At 38.9% G+C, this 20940-nt stretch overlaps 1 protein-coding gene across 3 annotated transcripts; it reads right to left on the bottom strand.

Moving 5' to 3' along the window:
* Nucleotides 1-270: 270 nt before the first annotated feature.
* Nucleotides 271-19947, bottom strand: FAM98B (family with sequence similarity 98 member B). Of its 3 annotated transcripts, none has more exons than XM_009689945.2 (8): nucleotides 19755-19947; nucleotides 17847-17995; nucleotides 16771-16905; nucleotides 15802-15980; nucleotides 8266-8343; nucleotides 7971-8087; nucleotides 5381-5548; nucleotides 271-3337 (listed from the first exon to the last, which is right to left on the bottom strand). In XM_009689945.2, the coding sequence occupies exons 2-8, from the start codon at nucleotides 17872-17874 to the stop codon at nucleotides 3002-3004; spliced, it is 1041 nt and encodes a 346-aa protein (XP_009688240.2). In that variant the 5' UTR covers nucleotides 17875-17995; nucleotides 19755-19947; the 3' UTR covers nucleotides 271-3001. The 3 variants fall into 3 exon arrangements, with proteins under 3 accessions (XP_009688240.2, XP_068802412.1, XP_009688239.2); XM_068946311.1 differs by lacking the exon at nucleotides 19755-19947 and adding an exon at nucleotides 18998-19189; XM_009689944.2 differs by lacking the exon at nucleotides 19755-19947 and adding an exon at nucleotides 18446-18486.
* Between the last annotated feature and the right edge of the window lie 993 nt (nucleotides 19948-20940).

Below are 20940 nucleotides of genomic sequence, written 5' to 3' on the forward strand. Positions count from 1 at the left end.
GAGAAAATGAGCATTCAATTGTTTTACAATATGGAGGGGAGGGTGGGGAAGGGAAGAAGAAAAGGACTGCAGAATACCTACTGAAAACATAATCCTATGTATATGGGCAAATCTTCCCTGGAATCTTGCACATACAGAACATGTAAATTGTTTTGCTTCAGAATTACAGAAATTTAAAAAGGAGAACTTCAGAAGTAGTTGGACAATATTTGTTTAGTTTTCATAAAGACAAAAGAAATCATCATGTAGACACCTAAGTTTTTTTACTGAGATAAAATTTAATTGAATGTTCTTCAAATGAGACACGTTCCTTTGTAATCCCAGACAAAGGAATCAGGGTACGTTTGTGACATGCGCTCTCTGGTGACGTTTTCCTGTATTGTTATCTAATGCCTTTGCCTTCTCCATTTTAGTCAAAATATATCTGTTATTATTTTCATTATCATGAAATTAAGTTTTATCACTTTTGCAAATCAATCACCAGCAGGAATTCTTCCTTAAAAGCACAGGAGCAATACATTATAGTGGATCTGAATCACACTACACATGTGATGAAAATAACTTCAAATACAGTACTTTATTCCTCAGTGTTTACATCTGTTAGTAAAAGTCTCTCTCTTAAATCCTGAAAAAATCTTTTTTCCAATTTTGATCAAACAAGACAATATTCAGACAGATGTTGGCTAAATGTGAATAAACACAAAAATGCTCACAAACATATACATGAAAATTTTTTACTTACAACAATTTTGAAAATACTTTTTCAAGACTGAAAAATACAAACATTTGAGAACAGGTTAAATCAATTATTTTCATACTATTATTGCATCTTTTGATAAATTAATAACATACATTGCGACAACAGAAAACTGAGAAGAGGATACTTCTCTGAAATGTGGTAGTGCTTACTCTGCCTTTCTGCTACTGGCTTCACATTTTGGAATTATTTAAGAAAATCTGAAAAATTAATACTAAAAAAAAATCCTAAAAATTAAAAAAGGAAATCTTCCACAAAACTCCAACCTGTTTAAACTTCCATCTTCTACATAAGATACAGAAATATAATTGAAACACTGGAGCATTTTAAATTAATAACTAATAGGACTATCTTAAATTAATAACTAATTTACTATTACAGCTATGACTGAAAACTGTTCTTGTCATTCCCTTGCCCACCAACTTGTTTTAGCTCCAAGGCCAGTAGTCTCACTGAGCCTGTCATGACTTTCGGATCCTAAATTATGGTTATGGCCATATCTATCCCCTCCTAAGCAGCATTCTCAAGTGCACTATGATCAGAAGGGAAATAAAACAGGAGAGAAACTTTTGAATTTCTAGATTGAAAGTTCAAATGAAAAGGCGATTATAAGTAATTAATAAAGTGTGTCACAGGCTTTTGAAGGAGATGATCACCATTTGATTTTCAAAAGAGCTTCAAATTTATGCATAAATTCACATGATGATTCACATGTCCCTAAACGTGAAATAAGATTGTTAAAGCATATCAATACGGACACTAATGGGAAATTAGTGAAGAAAGAACTCCTAACTGTGAAAACACAAAAACAAAAAGCAGACAAATCCTGGAGTTCAACCTACAATTAAGCCTTCAAGGCTGCTGCGCACTGTAATCAACAGACACTCCTAGGTCTATCAGATGGCTTCCTGAATCTCTTTGCAGTAGCCTGACCCTGAGGAATGCCATCAGGAGTACATATGTGGTCATCATCTCCCTGCTCACAGCTGCCTCTGCCTTCAGCAGCAGCCTGACAGCCAGGGAGGAGCTCTGAAGAGGCTCGACAATAGAAAGGGTCTTTTATAGCTGACAGCTCTGAATCTAAATCTTGCCTATGAATATTTACAGCTATAAGTATATGAAATCTAAGTCCTCACCTAGGTCCTCTTCTTCTAGAGGAGCACTGTCTATAAAAGTGGAGGCAACCATACCATATCAGGAACGAGTTTTAGGTTATCAGACTGGTTGGCAGAATAAAAGAGAAGACTCTCAAAGTTGCATTTGCACTTTTTCCAGAGAAGTCAAGGGGCAAAGGCAACTGTTGCATAAGCTGCTTTATCAGATGGCAATTCCCTAAACAGCAGGAAAAAAAAAATCCTCAAGAAGCTCAGTAAAGGCAGCTTATTCTTTAACTTCTGCATCAGCCTAAACACATTAAAAAATATGTAACTTATCTATCACATGCAATAGCTGCAAAAGTTTTCTGCTTAAAATTATCTTAAAATAATGTTTTTGAAACACCAAGAAAATGGAAAACAGGTAAAATGAAATAAATACCATCAAATCTCACCATGAATCTGATTTTATGGTACATACTCTGACCTTCAAATAGTGCCTGGTAGATTTATGAACACACAAACAAAACTGATTTTGTTAGTTTCTGCAGAGTGTGAATTCAGTATGTTACTTGTATGTGAAATTCTGGAAGAACATGGAACCTAATTGAATTATTCTGATCAAAGCTTTCAGTATTTTAACATTTGATATCATAATTCTTTTACATGTCCCACATGGAACATTAAACAAAGAGAAAAGCCCAAAGCAGCATTCTAGAGTCCTTTAAAAATGTTTTCATCAGGTTCTTGGGCTTCCCCCCCCCCCCCCGCCCCAAAATAGCTTTTGAGGGGAACTGGGGCAGAGTGGTGCTATATGCAATAATTAGAGAGGCCTGAGCATTAAACAGTAGGGGTTTTTTTTTAAAAAATGGTTTTATTCAGTTTTCTGAGGCTTATTTTAAATAAAATGACATTAAAAAAAACCACGAGCAGTGTGAAAAACAAGGACTTCAGTCATCGTATTTTAGTATAAAAGTTTTGTTCAGTTAACTACAAGAATTCAGTGACAACACCAGTTGGTCTAATGCAATGATTTATATGGTCATACTTAATTGTAATCTAAACCAAATTTAACAAACCTAAATTCCTGATACCAGTAAACACCACCACTATGTTTTGCCAGTTACTGCGTCAGTATTTACAGTATTTTTTAGTATCTTCGGTATCCTCCCCCTCCTCTTCCACTATATGGATCACCATAACCCCCTCTGCCACCATAACCACCTCTGCCACCATAACCCCCTCCACCACCTTGGAAGCTACCTCCACCTCTTCCACCACCTCTGAAACCACCACCACCTCCTCCACCTCCTCCTCCCCCTCTACCCCCTCCACCCCCCCAGCCACCCCTCCCGCCGCCACCACCACCTCCCCAGCCACCTCTTCCACCACCTTCTTGTCTTTTTTGCCAAGGAGGCATTTCAGGAGGAGGTGGTTCTATCTCTGTAGGTCTGCCTCCACGGTCAGGTACTCTCCCCATCAGAACCTGCACAGGAAAATATGTAATGTGTAATTAAAAAAAAAAAAAAACAACACCAACAACTTGAGGGGACAGCATTCTTCTGCAGACAAAGACACACTACCTACTCTTTACAGGAAATGTACTCCTATCGATGTTGACTTTGACAGAAGGATTCCTAGTAACATGTTACATGACAGGAGAACTAAAACCGATCCCATTTTCCATCTGTAAAACTGAAATAACTGCAGCTAGATACCTCATACACTTTTCTGAAATCTTTTTGAAGAAAACTACATGCATACAAAGTATAATTAGTATTATAATAAAACAATATATATATAATCCATCATGATTCTACCTAAATTTCAGAAGGAAGTTCAAACCTAATCAGGTAGCAGAAAACATAAACCAGCAAACTGATGTGTATCTCTAGGATGAATGCCAGTTTGCCTTACATTAGAAATGACTGATACTGAGCAGAGCTGGATACTGAGCTGGAACAGACAAAACATATAATACGCAGCAACGCTTTCAAGTAAAAAAGTATCTTTGAGTTCAGTAGACATTACTGTACTGGACAAAGTTAAACAAAACTTAAAACTGAAGAACAAAGAAGTATCCAAGTAGGGTTTTTTGTGGTTGCTTTCAGGTTTCTTAAATTTTCTGTATGACGAATGTAACTTAGCTCATTCCCAGGCACTGCACTTAAAGTCCTCCCAAGAAAAAACATTCTCCGAGATTCTACAGTAATTAAGAAATTTCAGTAACTTTGGGAACAAAACATATTAAAAGGACATCTGAAAGGGGGCACAAAAAACTTAGAAAGTCTGTAAATAAAGGCTTAATAACAGCAGACTTAGTCACCATCTGAATGATGAAACTCATCATTACTCACAAGCTTCAGCTTTTATCATGCATAAGAAAGGAGTACAATGTTGATTTATTACTGTAGCCAATCCAAATAATTTTATTTTGCAGCAAGAATGTCACTTCCGCAGAAACTTTTGTGATTTATAACATATTGATAAAGCAAAGATTCTGGTTTACAACAAAAATACTTATGATTTACTTAATCATTCGTATGCTCAGCATAACAATAACAGCTATGATGTTTTTATGAACAACATAATCCTAGCAACTGGAAGCTGAGGCACTGATACCAGAAAGGCTTACACGTATCCTCAGCCTCAGCCGTGTGTAGTTACACTGAACTCAAGAGGTCATACACACAAACACAAATAAATATTCATGAAGGTTTTTGTCAGTTTAGGGCCCAAGTTTGTAACATAAACAGAAAAAATTAACAATGAATCAAATGTGCTAAGTACTGTAATTGTCCACTAGTCCTACCATGGAGTATAAACCAACTTGTGAGGTGACCGTGAAGCACAACTTCTTTCTCATTTCCTCTATTTTTGCAGAGTATACTCTCATTGACATCTAGCAGCTCTAAGGAAAGAGAAGAGGCCTCAGGTTCTTCTGTTTTTATGTTGACTAAGCAAAGGGAAGAACTACTTCCACTTAATTTTATGCTGAATGGAATCCCTTTGCTATGATAGTAAGGATCACAAAACAATAGGGTCATTCTTATCTTCATCTTATCTGTGAATGGTATATTTGACCCATCTGGAGGAAGGATTAGAGGTCATCAGATTCTGCTATGAAAAAGCAGAGGGGGACACCAAGCTGCCAAGAGATTAAGCATTTATTATTCCTGGGGGTTGGCTAGGTTAGTCCTGCTTTCTGAAACTGCTGTTTGAACAGAATAGCTCTGTAGAAAGAGAAAAAAAAGTCCTCTGAACTCTGCCTTCTTCCACTGCTCTTCTCATCTAGAACTACTGTTTTATCCTGTTGCACGGCAGACTGTTTAACAAGATAAAAACAAAAGTTGTTGCAATGTCTACCAGAATGCTGCAAATTTACCTTTCTTTAAATATCAGGTAGAACCATCTCGCAAAAAGGAATGAAAATACTAAGCAAAGAGAGAAGTGTAATTCAAGAATTACTTTTGATAGGTCTGCAAACTCCCATATTCCTTTATCACATTACAGAAAGTAAAAAACATACCTTGTTGATAGCACAGACTGTATTTTTCCGCGTTGATCCACTACTTGTTCTTATGATCTTTGATAAATCTTCTCGAGCAGCAAGAAGGTGAGCTAATGTAATAGTTGACTTTGGAGACAACGCATAACGTTTGGGTTGATAGATTCGTGCTATGTCATCTGTTTTTACCTAAATGATAAAACAAACAAGCAAACAAAAAAAACCAAACATAACCTACTTGCTAGGCATACCACATACAAACACACTAGAAGTCATGCATTGGTCTCAGTAAGTTGCAATTTGAACACAGGGTAATGTCTGAAAATCTAAGTTACCTTACAAAATATGCTGCAAGTTGTTACCAATTCTTGTCATACCACCTGAGCTACTGCACAAAAAAGGCTGCTGCTGATGTTGAATTGATGCTGCAGCCTAGCACTATTATAACAGAAACTCACATATTCACTGTAATCAAACAGATTCTTTGATGCTTTCCAAGGAGTCTCAGGACTAACAACTTGAGTCTGAGCTGTTCTCTCAAGAACTCTAAATAGCAATAGTTAATAGATCACTACAAAGCATGAAGAAAATAGAACAGCTTCAAAGAAAGGTCAATTGGTGGGGTGGGAGGAGGGGGAGGAATCAATGCAGCAAAATACTTACGCAAGCCATGAAAATGTGAGACTGAAAAGGGGAAAATAATATATTTTTCTGAACTCACTTTGATGCATTGTTTGTTTAATAAAAGACAAAAAACCCCCACTTTCTAGGAACATCTAGAATGATCGTCAGAGTAAATAAGTATTTGACCTTGCATGGATAAGATAATAGGTGCTGTCTCTTGCCATCACTGTTTTGCTAGGCAGTTGCTACACTATTTGCATATCCATTTAAACCTGCAAAGCCTACCCCTTTGCGGGACTGAACAAGTAAAAAACCCACTATCCAAACTAAAGAGTCAGTGACCAATACCTATTTAATGAAAAACAAACAAAAAAAGCAAATAAACTTATAAAGGGACAATATGCCTCTTGGCTTAAAAAAGTAAAATTATTTCCGCCTCAAAATCATTTCAATCCCAAAATCCTGCTTGGAGAAGTTACAAACAAATATGTTACAATAAAAATAAGCAAAAAGGAGTAAAAAATACATAATTTTAAATTCATACATAACAGATATTTTAGTAACAGTACACTGTTTCGCAGAAATCTTTTTAAGACAGAAAATAAATTATCTTACCACTTTAGCATCATAAAAACCTGTTTAAACCATTGTTCTATTGTGCAAGCGTATTCATAATTTTTAATTTCTTTTGAATGGAATAATATCAAGTAACTCAAGATTTTAGTTCATTTAAGCTAGAATCATGAATTAACATCAAATACATCTTCAAAGCACGCTTTAAATTTGAAAATTCATAGTTGTATTGATACAGTTGTAAGAAAATAATACATGGAGGGAAATCTCCTGGCATCTGCAAGTTAACTTCCCTCTCTTTTCCCGTCTTACAATATAAAAGCTTTCAGAGTAGCAGCAAAGATTAAATATTGAACCATTTTTGGTTTGTATCCGAATATACTTTAAAAGCTGTGCAGCAGAGTCTAGACTCGCATCTTCTAGTGACTTTTAGTGAGCCTCGTGAAACAGATTGTCAATACCAGTTGTGACACTAGAAAGACTTTTAACAACCCGTACTTTCAGTAAGTTTTCAAAGCTTTAAGACTTGCATATCTTAAGCTTTCTACACAAGCCTTCTGTTGGAAGGACAGTTGATCTTGCAGTTTATGCAGCAAAAATATCTGCCTTCAGCTTTCCACATATGTATTTATCAAATTATCAACTTTTAGTACTGTATTTCCCCACTTGGTAAGATAGAAACAATATACATTTCTAGCTCATATACATCAGACTGGTTAATCAGACACTTCTTAAAAAAATATAGAGAGTGCCACAAAACAGTACAAAAGAAATTACATTTAAAATGACACCAGTAAACAAATTCACAATAGTGATTTAAAAGTTTTAGCATTTTTAAAGTTTTAGTATCTGAAGCATTACAAATAATTATGTGTTTTTTCCTCACAAAAGCTGCTATTCAAGTGGCCTGTTCAACTGACCGTTTGTTTACTCAGTAGCTTTGAACCTAAGATAAGTAGTAGTCACTGTTAATAGTTTCACTGACTTTGTTGGCAGTCATTCGTTGCACTCAGTCTATGTTATGGCCTAGTGTTTGTCGTCTTCTTTCATCTGCAAGAAAAACGCTAAAGTTTCTTTCTACTTTCCTTGATTGGAGGCAGGTGAGTAAGGCACAAAGAAAGAGGGAGAGGGGTAAACTTAAACTATCAAATGAAAAACCCAAACAGAGAAGGCTTAACATTTATACTTGTGAAGCTTGACAACTTGAAAGATTGATGACTGTGCCAACTAGTCAAATCCTTCCTTTTCCTCAATACCTAGGACGTGGATGTTAGAACCCAGGATAAAAAAAACTGGCTGGAAAGAAGATAGCTGTAATGGAAATATTTTTACATGCTATGTATGTTCGGTAAGACGACCTGGAGAATTGTGACAGGCTCCCACCTACAGGAAGCAAAAAATACAGCAAGCTTACCTTTGCTCTATCAGACCAGCCAAAAGACTGCACTGTTACATCTAGCCTCTTCATTAACATACGACGGCGACATTCATACTCACTTCGAAGAGCATCATTGATTTTTTCCAATCTTTCCTGCAGCATTAAAATAAAAAGCATAAATATTCAGTTCTGTAAAGACATACTAGTCAAGTGAAAGTTAACCCTGTTCAGCAACTAAGATGGCTGTCCCTAGGCAACCACTAAAACTATATAAAATAGGGGCCAATAAAAAAAAAAAAAAAATCAATAAAATGGAGAGACGTTTTCTTACCACTTGATCAGAATTCAGAGGTTTTGTTAGCAGCGATTTCCCCACATGGTAATTTTGAACTTTGAGAATGTCCCTTATCTGAAAAACAAAAAAAAAAAAAAAGAGAAAAAAAGAAAAAAACCACATACTACTTCTCAGAAAACAAATGATATTTACACTTATTTCAGCACAATTTGCTGCAATCGTAACTGGATTGAAAGCTAGGAGTTTCACTGCCAAAAAAAAGATAGACAGACTTGGCTACAGAAAACTAATGATGGGTGATAGTAAGGAAGGCAGGAGATATTATAGGTATGAGGTCATTCTTTCCCACCAGTTTCCTTTTAACCCTATAGCAGGTTTCTTTTAACATCATGTTCAAGACTTGTGTACTCACTCCAAATCAGCCTTGCTTATACTTCTTCCATTAGTTTCTCCCCCTCACTATTTGTGGATGAAGTAGGCTCGCTCTTTCTGCCTTCCAAACTCCACTGCATCCTTCTCTTTCATTACAACAAGCTTCTACCTCCTGTGCTTGAAGGAACTTCCTTCATCACTCTTGTTCAGTTCAGCTCTTCTACAAACATTACTATGAATGTCCATAGCATTCCTATGCGACTTTCAGGCCCACTGATTTTTTAGGTGGTACATGTATATTACTGTTCCTGCAAGTTATGAACAAAGTCTGATTGGGAGAAGAACTATATCTTCATTTGCTTTTGCACAGAATCACAGGGCATCAAGTCAAACAAGATTAAAACTGCAGTTAATTTTCATTTACATGTCACGAGAAAGGATTAAGGTAGTGCATGAGCTACAGTAAAACCTGTAGCTAGAGAGCCATTAGTTACATTCACAAGGGATAAGACTTCATGTAAGCACACAGGCATTTACTTTAGGATTTACCATAAAGACGTGGTCCAAAGGTCACTCTTCCAGTATTATCTTAGCTCATCCTGTCAGAGTTGTCACAGCATTATGTATTTTGTAAATAGTCTGCAGTGATCTCTGTGAAAACCCTGGACACCGAAATCAAATTCTACAGCACCTACTTAGTCCATTAAAAAAGGTACTTGAATAGGAGTATTTGATAAATGGACTCTCATATTTCATTTTTTTAATTATTTCCTTTTCCTTTTTTGCATATGCCAAGAAGAGAACCCGGTCTCTAATTTTGTGTGAAAAACAAGGTGGATCACCTCTGGGAAGCATGTGGCAAATTAAAAACACAGTTACCACAGCAAAACCATTTGAAGCCAACCGTATCTTGAACACATTATGTCAAAATACAGTGGTTTTTACTCCACCTGAAAGACCGTCTAGTAACTTGTCAAAAGTGACCATCTAGTACTGTAATACTCCCTGTGCTATTACACTCCATCCACATGAAAAAGGGGCTACAATAAGGGTAGAAGTTTAGACCCTTCTATGTCCCCTACTGATCCCTACATTCTTCTTTCTCTGATTATTCTTATTTCTTTGCAACCTTTCTTTTGCTTACAAAAAGCCCTCCAGCGTTGCCTACGACAAAAGTTGCCCACATATAATCCTTACATAGTCAGATTAGTAGAGCATAACACAATCTGATTTGTTTAACTTCTAATCTAGTCAACTTTCTTTGATTTTAGTAAAGCACGTTCATGATGCTTCTCATAGTTACCTCAAAATTCAAATGTATTTAAGCACACACTATGTCTGAATTTTAAAAAAATGCCTGAAGAGTCATAAACTAAAGTTAATCAACAATGTAAGAAGATCAGCACTAGAGATGAGGAATTCAGTAAATAGTTAGTGCAGAAGAAGGAATAAACAGCAGATGAGCTAAAAATTATATTGGGCAGAAAGTGTCCACCCACATACCAAACTAAGGTTAAAAATACAACCTCGAAGGATCTAATGAGCTGGAAGGAAGAAAATCTAACAAAACGAGCCTGATTTCTGGAAGAAAACAAACAAATAAAAACAAAACAAAAAAACCCATGCACCTTGCAATTTGATTTATAGCTACATAATGAAAGAGGAAACTTGGAAAGCAATCTTGCTGAATGTGATCTAGAGATCAGAATTACTGCAGGTTTGCTGGAGCAAGAGCAGCTAAGAGATACAACACTGGGCTCCACATATAAAAACAAAACATTTTGCAGGCACAATTTGATCACAATTAAGATAGCTAGGTCTGCACCGTGTACTCCTTACTACCGTAAAATGAAAATGAAAGCAATTTTAGAGAGAATGATAAAGGAAGAGAAGCAGAGACTTACTCAGTTGGAAAAAAAATAAATCTAACATCATCAGAGAAAGAAATGAAGTTTCTCCAATGAAAAGGCAAAGATATCATATATTATCATATATCATATATGTTACATTTAGGAGAAGCTAAATAACAGGATAGTAACTTTGATGCCTAGAAAACACTATGCTTTATATGACACTTGACAAAACAAAACAAAAAAACATTGGCCCACAGTCAGAGGAAACAGGAAGAACTAAATGAGAGAATGCTCTACTGGCTGGCTGACTGCCCCAAATTTCTGCAAACTATTTTTCCTTAAGTTAAACTTATCTCTGGATTAAAATCTTTATTAATCAAGCAACATTTAAGGAAGAATCCTTTCACTGATGAACTGGCCCAGGTTCACGCTTGTGAAGTCTGGATATGACTGCAAAGTCATATCCAGATAATTGCATCTCCATTAACGCTTTACTCCCTCTTTTGCATCAGTAGGACTCTGGGGGCATATCCTGCAAGTATAATGGTACAATAAGCTGAGAACTTACAGCAGAATACCACTGCAGAATACAATGTCCGGCCTTCTTGACTGACAGGGCTATGAGCACAAGAGCTTTGGTGTACATCCTGTCTGCCAGGAAACAAGAGTACCACTGATACAAGAACTGACACTATAACTCACATTTCTAGCCATGACAATTGTGCTAGATTAAGGAGATAAAACAGAGTTTCCTCCCAAAAATTAGGAAGAAGTTGTATGTGAAGGTGGGAAAAACAGTAAAAGTAATGCCTAGGTAAGTGAAAATATATGGATATTTAAAGAAAAAAAAGAAATATAGGTTAAAAAAATATGTAACAGCAAAGTCGCTCTAAAGTCCTTACACGGCCAGTTGTAAAAAACAAGCTAACTAATTAAAAGCTAAGTGGAAAAGCAAACGTTTGTGTTATCAGTTATGCTGATAATATTAAACACTTACATGACTGCTTTGGAAGTTCATACACTTTCTACAAACAGTTTAGAAAACAAATTAGTTATTGGGTTTTTTTCTTTAAGACAAAAATATTTGCATTTAGCTCCAAAATAAGCTGCATGAAAATACAGACTTAATCTATTTTTACCAAATAAAACATATATTTACTTATTGCATATGTCATTTCTCATCTGTTTTATAAGTCCACACTCCTTAAAAAAATCCTTTAATCTTTAACTCATAATTCAGTTTCACATTCCATATATCTTTACCCTCTCTCGAAATAGAATAGTGATTTTTATGTTTAGCCATTTGCTCAGAGAAATATAATACATGCATGCATCTTCAGGGTTTCTCGGATTTTGAAAAAAAAACTGACCCTGCAAGAGGAGTCATTATATTAATTAAACTGTCAATGCTTTAAGGAAGGAACATTGTCCTTAGTCATAAGGTGCGATGCACATTTGCAGAAAGATCTTTTGAAATCCTGAAGGCAAAATATCTTAATCCATTCTCTGCCTCTCCTCCATTCACCTGAAGCGGATTTTAATTTGAATATTTATCCAACTTTAAAAGACATTTTTGCATGACCTTTAATTCTGTTATGCCCTTAGATACTTAGGCACACAGACTGTGAACAGGACAGCTCTTTTGTCTTGTTCCCCACAGACAGCCACATTCACACTTACCTCATGTACAGGTACCGTTAAGGCTGTAAAACTACTGAACACCAACAGTTAAAGACAACATGCTAATTTAAATTTGAACAAATCCTAGAAAATAGCCCCAAATATTTGTTTTAATAGTAGCCTTCTCATAGTTTAGTTCAACCCTATTTTAGCTTAATTTTAACTTAATTTTTTAGGTGTACAGTTTCCTTTCATTGTCTACTATTATGGGACTACTGTTTGCATTGTAGAAAAGAGAATGCAAAGCAATACTTGGGCAAAAATTCCTAAGAAGTCTTTCAAATAATATTAATAGTATTTGAAAGCTACTTTCTCTGTAACCAAGTGTGAAATTCACACTATCTTGACTGCAAAAAGCTACATGCGAGTAAGAGCTACAAAGCACAACACCGGTATGGATTTTTCCGAATCTTTCATCAGTGTTCATTTGCAAGTTACAGATTTTTTGGTACTAAATTTCTGTTTGCTTCCCAAAGTTACACTTCATAAGCACAGTTTAGAGGAGAACAGTATCTTCAAAACAACTCAAAAATGACTATTACTTTTTCAGTGCTACAATATAAAATAAATTATATTTAGCGGTAGGAGGCTGTAATGGTATCAGTTCATCCCTCCCACTTTCTTATATAGTTGATAACCACTACTCCAGTTCATCAGAGGAGATAAAAATTTAACAGGTAGTTACTATGATGCATATTCAAAGTCTGACCTACTGTAAAACTTATAGTTTTAGTTGAATTAAGAAAGTAATCTTGATTTTATACTAGTCTTTTAAATAAAATCTGACAAATTATTAAAAACACAATCAACGTTCTAATGTGCCATACCAAGATACAATGTGTGATCTGTCCCTTTGGTAGACTGCTGCTGCATAGCCAAACTATTCTCAGAACTATTCCCACAGCTACTGACAATGTTGAAGATGCTAGACAGAGACAAAGAGTAGACATGTTGAAACACAGATACTTTTGCAAACTCAATAAAAATGCTAGATTAGTACGTAAGTTTCTATTACAAATGATATAGTATAATACTAAAAGTCAACAGCGCAACTTTACATAGAACCTAATCAGTTAGAAGCAACAAGATATTTGGGAAATGAAATCAATCATTTTAAGTGAATTCTTCTAAGAATCTAAAAAAGTAACATGCACTATTTCATTGGTTTCTTGAACATTTTTTCAGCTGGTGGCATCACCACTCTAATGCGGCTATAGCTGTAAATGTACCTGAATAACTTTGTAATATGTCAAAATGAACTCTGAACCTGTTCCATATGAAAGTAATGGATAAAGGACAACGGAACATACAGAAGAAATTCTACAAAATCTCTTGAGAGGTAGGAAGAAAATCCTCAGTTTGTAAGCACTGAACATGCAGACAACAAACTGCATTAACTCTCAGTGGCACAGAGATGAATGAACTAGTTTTGCCACTTTTCCACAGTCCGAAGTGAGTACACTCACTGCAGAATTGACAGATCTTGAAAACATTGCAAAACAGCTCTCTCACATTCACAAAAAAGAACATGCTTTAGAGATTCTGCTCTGCTGACTTCAGCACTTTATGAAAGCAAAGTATGGTAAACCATAACAGTAAGATCCTACGTACCAATGCAGGCACGTGAGCTTGTTTGAAAGAAAATCTTGAACTTTACAAAAGGCAGCAGATATAAGGAATATAATAATTCACAGAAAACTTCATAGACTCAATGCGTGTTTGGAGAAGGTACCACCCCGTTCAACTTAAAAGCAAAGCCCTCTTCACTACAGGAAAGCAATCCCTTTGAACTCTTAACTTCCTTCTGCGTAAAACTTCAGCGACGATAGCTCATTTCATACATTTTTTTCATGTTATTTGCAGACCCACCTGTAATAGTAAGCTGAACTATAAAAAGAACCCTGCTTATCTACCATCTCTCCAATAACTATTTTAAATGACCTTCCTTTTATGGTATAACTTGGACTCAAAGCAATACCAAGTTTTAAGCTGTCATCAGGAAGCTGTAGATACTGTTTCAGCCAAAAACCAAACAAATAACCCAAACCGGCCCTGAAAATAGCTTCTTGCATTACGAATTACCATGTCACAGTTTTTAGTAATGGTAAGAACTGTTCTGATTTTTTTTTCCATTATTACACTGCACATTTTTCGTATGTACTCTAATTCCAGTATCCTGCTAACTGTTATATCTTAAAATTTACTATTGGTGATAATTAAATTTTGAAACCTTTTGTTTCACATTGATTCAAAAGGCATTAAAAATAGGTCTAAGAGCTATATTGACCAATAAGGAAATGATACATTCAAACGATAAGGACTAGATCAACATATACTCCACAAAGCTACACAATTGTAAAACAGGGATAATCCAACCTTTATCTTCCCATAGCATTCCCAACAAAATTAACTATTAGTTTAACGAAAGGCATTTTCAAATTCTACCCCTTAATTTACATATACTCCAATTCTCTAGTAAAAACAACAGTTGCGATGTAGTTCTCACTTCTAGGTGACCTCTACTTGTCTATTCCTAGTAAAGAGGAGATCTTTTAATGCTTTTTCTTTTCGGTTCTTACTTTCCATTTTAACACCTAGTGTAGATTACTTGTGTAATCTATATATTTGGACAAAGTTAGAAACATATAGTATCTACCTGCTTAAACACTTTCACAGTGATTTTTTTTTTAAGTAACTGAGGTCTGCTGGTTGACCATGGAGCCCTTGCATCTTCTTCATTTTGAGAAGCAGAAAGGAGAACAAAAAAAGACACAACGAATAAGCAAAACTACTAGCTAGCCCTGATTACTTTTGTGCATCTACGTATACTTGGATTTGCTTACTTCACCCATCTGACAGGTCCATCAGACCCCTGAAGCAGGGAAATATGCAGGAACACATTAGCATTTGAGGATTTAAATGCACTGGATTCAACACAGGAATACTATACAGACTATGCAGAGAGGTGAGCACTTCCATAATGAGCAGGCTTCGTTTTCAGAGTTGAAATTAATTTCCCAAACTAGGAACTAGCTGCAGCCCCGAGCAAAGAACGGTTTTACCCAAATGTTCGCAAGGAGAAGCACTGGAAACTACTTAATAGAACAGAAATAGAAAAGAGAAAATAAAACCCAAGATATTAGAAAGGACTTCTGGGAACAGGCCCCCGAGCGCTGCGCAGCACAAAGGAGCAGACAATATCTTTGGGCTACTAGCCCTGAACATGCCAGCAGATATTGGAGAATCCCATCTTAATGGCAATAAGCGAAGGAATACAACTAGTACTCATGAGCCTTAACAAATGAGTAACTGATGGATGAAGATTATAAGGGAGAGAACTTTGAACAGACTTATTTTGTATTTTTTCCTGTAGTAAACAGTTACCTGCACACCAGTCTGCAAAATCTGTATCTAAATAGTGTAAAATATCATTTGCTCCTAAAGAATTCAACAATAAAAGTTAAAAGGACAGTGAATCCCTGTCAGTCTGTAACCAAGCAACTTTGATGTACTTTGGATGTCAGGTCTTTTCTTCTTGTCCTGCAATGGCACAACTAGTCCTATTCCTTTAACATGGGATGAAACTAAGTCTGCTGGGTCCTTAACTCTAAGACTAATGCTTATAGAGATATCAGGTTAAGTACAGAAAGAACACAAAAATCTGTACCTTCAGTTCCACATTGGTTAACAAGGGAGGAATATCAGAAGATGACGACTTTGGAAGGCCCAGCGCATCACAAATAGCTTGTACTTCCTGATAAATTTCATTGTGCTTTTCCAAGTGAGAGCCTTTAATTTGCTTGCTGTGCAATATCTTCAAAGCTTGAAGTTCTGTACTTAGAAACACTAGAGAGAAAAGTGCCATAATGGCAGATCTACTGAAATTTGAACATTTTTGTGCTCATATGCTCATAATACAAACAGTAAGACCATAATAAAAGGGAAACGCTTTCTCAGTCCTCTCCTCGATAGGTCAGTTTCAGTTCCCCATTCTTTGTCTGAACTGACTCTCGTCTACCTTCCTATCTTCAGTCCACACCTTGTGCCCATCCACTTAACCTACTCCCTTACCTAGTGCTTCTCCAGCCCCTTAGTTCCTTGACAGATCTAGTTCCACATTATCACAGAGGTTCCTGCTGCTAGCCCAGGCATTTGTTGTCTAATCTCAAGTGCTTCTCACCACCACCCCTGAATACACTCACTATCTCTCTCTTTCTCTCTCCATACTCAGTCTCAACTGGTGCTCCTTCGTCCAGGTCCAGCTTAAACCTATACTTCACTTCTCCCAGTCCTGCTTTCAACATCTTCAAGACATGTACCATTTTGTTTTAAGTTCACAGGAAACTTCTCAGAAACAAGGGAAGCACGGTCTTAACTTCAACGGAGCTGGAATTGGATGCAGAGGGAAATCAGGAGGCTCAGCAGATTGAAGCATCCATCAGAAAGGAATTTTAGTTTTGCCTCTTCCATTTCTCCCCAACTGATCTGAGGAATGCTCAGCTAGGCTGCAGTGATAGCACACTAGAGATGCTTACTTAAATAAGCATAAATAATTACTTAACGTAAATTACAAAATAAGGATAGAGCATGCATGTAATTTCTAATAACACAAACGGGAAAAACGGTCATAACTTACAGAGGAGTTTAAGACAATCTTCCTTCTCTCTTAATCTGTCCTTAATGTCTCCAGATATAAGTGATGAATATGGACAAGCCATTTCTTTCAAAAAGCCACTAATCTCAAGCTGGAAGCTCTCTACATCTCTGTCACCTATGGAAATAAATAAATGCAAATTAATGGCTTTTTTACAAAGATCAAACTGTGGCCTAATTCTTCTTCATTTATACATTTAAGTTGCAAGCATTTAAGTTGCCCAGGCACACATTTACCACCTATCACCCTCATAACATTTTCCTTTGACTTAAAGATCAAGTTCTACATACCGACATTTATTGTAATAGCTGAGGCAACAATGTACTCATGCTTTAAACAAGAAGGGGATACTACAGCAACCACTGAAAAAATGAATGCAAATATCTGGAATGAACCAGAAGTTCACACGTAGCACAAGAGGAACCACATCCTTCTTCAGAATACCACTGTCAAGAGAACAGTTCTATGTCACAAAAGAGTGGATCGATATAATTAATTTTCAGATGAACAAGTTAGAGGGGTCAAAATAATCAAACCCCATGCACACATCCATCTTTACTTTCAATGGCTGTTTTTTGTTTTACTACTTCATTGTGAACAAATAAATGGAAAAAATAAGTGAAATATATTCAAATCATATAAAATCTCATCCAAGTTCCTGCACTTCACAGGTAGCACTAATGAGCAAGTCACCTGTCTGAATGGAACACTGCATTGGATTAACTAGCACCAAATACTAGGCAGAGATACTTTACTGAAATGTAGACCATCAATACACGGTCACATACTACAGCCACTTATAGGATGCATGCAAGTACTTTCTATATATTTAAACAGTTCTAGAAAAATGAAAAGCAAGTGTTTTTTTGGAAAGAACCTTCACAAAACAAAACCATGATGCAAGAACCATAGACATGATAGCATCAGTCTCAGGTTGGCTTTCTTTCAGCTATCCTACTTCCAAACTTCAACGCTATTCTTTAATATGAGCTGACCGGTAGGAGTCTGAATCCACTGAGCACACACTAAATAGTTTCAATACATTAACATTCATATACCATCTGTTGAAGTGATGCTCTCTTCCATATTACAAAGTGGCTTTATTTGGGAACCTAACCAAACACAGAGCTCAAAAAATTCCGGTGAAGACAATCCATTTTCTGCTGCTTTGTTCAGGGCTTCCTCCTCCAGCAAGGGACCTCTGTATCTATATGCAGAGATAAACATTAGCAATAAGAAACAAGCCTAACATGTACATTTTCTAATCATTTTAATGTAAGCTGATTAGTAACTACACTGAGACAAATAGATCTTTGCAAGCTACTTTTGTCAATGAATACGTAATTTGGATTTTTTTAAAAACATACTAGAAAATTAGAGATGATTTATAAACAAACCAAGCGGGCTGTCAGAGAACGGGAGATGGCATTTTCACAGATCACAGGTATGTGAAAACAGTAAATACACAGCTTAGGTTTCAGCCCATGCTAAACTGATCAGAAATCAAGTATTAATTCAAGTATACAGTCAGACAGTTTTCTTTGCAACATTTTGCCCTAGAATCTTGGCAATAAAAGATAACTGAAAATTTAACTAGACCTCACACTATTTCTGCTCTATTGCTTCTGTTATTCTCAACCCTGAACACAGGTTTCACCTGTACAAAACCCAAGGCAATGCCATCCGCTGCAGCAGCTGTTACCTCCGCGGCCTTGGGCGAGCGCGGACAGCTAGACGCAGCCCGAAGCCAGGCACGCCCGGCCGGCTCGGGGCCTGCTCGCCCGGCCTCGGGCAGGGCTCTCCGGGAGCCGCCTCTGCGCGGCGGCCCAGGCGACCCGGCCGGACCAGGGCCGCCGGGCGCTGAGCGGCCGCCGTTCTCCCAGCCCCCCCGGACGGCCCCAGCCTGCCAGGGGCCGCTCCAGCGGCATTAACAACAAGCCCTTTTCAGTTCTCTCTAACGCCAGAAATGCGCATGCAGCTACTCCGACGCCTATAAAAACACCACTGAGGCAGAGGAAGCCGGAGGCAGGGCCCACCCTACCCGCGGGGAGAGGCCTAGCACCGGCCCCCGCCGCCCCCCCGGCCCGCTCTCCCCAGCGCCGCGCAGGCCCCCGAGCGCCGCGGCGGCCGGGCCGGGCCGGGCCGGGCCAGCGGCGGCCTCGGCCTCCCCTCGCCCGCCGCGGCACGGCCCCGCCGCGGCCCCGCTCACCCCACGGCCTCCAGCGCGTCCAAGATGTCGCACTCCATTTTCGGGCCCGGCGCCAGCTCCTTCATGCCGCCGCCGCCGCGGCACAGTGCCGCCCGCAGCGCCGCGCTGTGTCCGCCTCAAAGCGGCCCCCCGCAACCCGCTCCCCGCCGCTGCGTTCCCGCCCCGCCGGCCCCGCACCGAGCCAGCGGCGCCCCCCCAGCCCGGCCGGGCCTGGGAGGCGGCAGGGCCGCCCGCGCCACTGGCCTGTAACCTGCTCTGTGCCCCCGCCCTCGCCTGCCTCCATGGCTAGAGGATTCCCAAACCCTTCCACGCTCTCCCTCCGCTGTTTCCTGGCGCTGCAGCAACTTGTGTTGCCGTTTTCTGGATTCGGCCCTACAGCACCGCCAGTTGCAGCAGCTTCAGAGAGACGCATGCTGCCTCACCCGTCCCCTATCTATCCCCCATCCATAACGAGTCCTCTGGAGAGACACCACCGCGCCACCGACCACGGCCTCTGGGTTGGGTTGGGCGCGCTGCGGTCGTGGCCGGTGTCTCTGGGGGGGACTCGTGTCCGGAGAGGCAGTGCTGCCGCTCGCAGCCTCCCTCCACCCAAACCGGCGCCTTCTCTGGAACTGGATTGGGAAAAGGAGTTTTTCCAGTTCGGACCTTTGCAGCGATTCTGGGACGTGTCTGTGCGTTTCCTGGCCTGTGAAATTCTGCTGGAGGCGCGGCAGGTCATTGCTGCATTGCTAAGCAAGACCGCCGGCCTGCTGCTTACCACAAGTAGCTGATAACGTGCCTCAGGCCACCCTGTACGGACGCTCCTGCCGTCTCGTTGCTAGCAGCACGGTTTCTCCATCAAGTGCGTGGGTCTGCTGGGGATGAGGAACGGCGTGTTGATAGCCGTTCTTTGGAGCTAAGCAAGACGCGTTCGGTTGGTGGAGCCCGCTGTCCGTACTCACGCTGCTTCCAGACTGACACGTTAGGCTTCAGCTAGTTCAGGGATCACCTTGCGCAGTTCACTTGCTTCTTAAAATCCCTTTCTAAAAGCCTTAACCTGTCCTGCACAGCTGCAGGGGGGCAGAGAGGTAGCCAACAAGGCTTTCCTTCACCCCTGAACTTCTCTCTTGGTGGCAGATTGGCCTACAGTATCGGCCTTACAATAGAGCAGCTTTCAATATTCTTAAAATCCATGATTATGTTATTACGTTATGGAAGGCATCTGGAATAGGTGGGCTGTGTTGTACTGACATAAATTTAGAGAGAGACCTAAATTTAAACTAAAAGCCAGATATTTTCCATTTGCTCAAAAACTGTCCCCATTACAGGCTTGCTCACAGCCACGTCTGGTGAAACATCCCCCAAATTCCTCTAAAACACTACAGCAATAGGCTCCTATCTTTCCCATCAGCCAGAAGGGAAAATTTGTTTTTTTACCAGTGGCCTCACATGGGCCTTCAGAAAATCCAGCAGATGAATCTGTGATGAAGACCTACAAAGAAATGCAATCAGATGGAAGTATTTACGGCACAGATATTTCCAGTGAATGAAATCTCCATGACTCCCAACTATTTTGAATTATTTCTAATCAGCAAAAGGCATGGCTTTACTGAATGTGTTTAAGGACTGAACTCTATAAAAAATGGGAATCAAGACAGCCATGAGACCCTCCCACAAATGCAGACAGATATCTAAGTTAGAAAGACTATTTATGGCCATCACTAGCAGAGGAGCGTCTTAATGTCTGATAGGCTTATGTCAACCATATGATGTACATCAGTGCCAGTTGCTCAGCAGTCTCTTTCCGAAACTCACCTGCATCTCACTGTCTGTGACTGAGCTTCAGAACAAGAACGAGGTTTTTGTCAGGCTCTCTTTTCTGCCTCAGTCTGCCAGGTAGCCATCTCACTGAGGACTCAGGTCTAAGTCCCAGTGTTGGCATAAGGAAGAAATAGAAATGCACA

This window comes from Struthio camelus, chromosome 5 (genome assembly GCF_040807025.1).
Source record: "Struthio camelus isolate bStrCam1 chromosome 5, bStrCam1.hap1, whole genome shotgun sequence".
Classification (NCBI taxonomy): Eukaryota; Metazoa; Chordata; class Aves; order Struthioniformes; family Struthionidae; genus Struthio; species Struthio camelus.

What these genes read in the sequence shown, in the direction of transcription:
- FAM98B (XM_068946311.1), bottom strand. Translation starts at nt 19,062, where the DNA reads ATGAAGGAGCTGGCGCCGGGCCCGAAAATGGAGTGCGACATCTTGGAC. An exon ending in GACGCGCTGGAGGCCGTGGG is followed by an intron (nt 17,996 to 18,997) that starts GTGAGCGGGGCC and finishes CTCTGCATATAG; the next exon opens with ATACAGAGGTCCCTTGCTGG. An exon ending in AGATTGTCTTAAACTCCTCT is followed by an intron (nt 15,981 to 16,770) that starts GTAAGTTATGAC and finishes TTTTCTCTCTAG; the next exon opens with TGTTTCTAAGTACAGAACTT.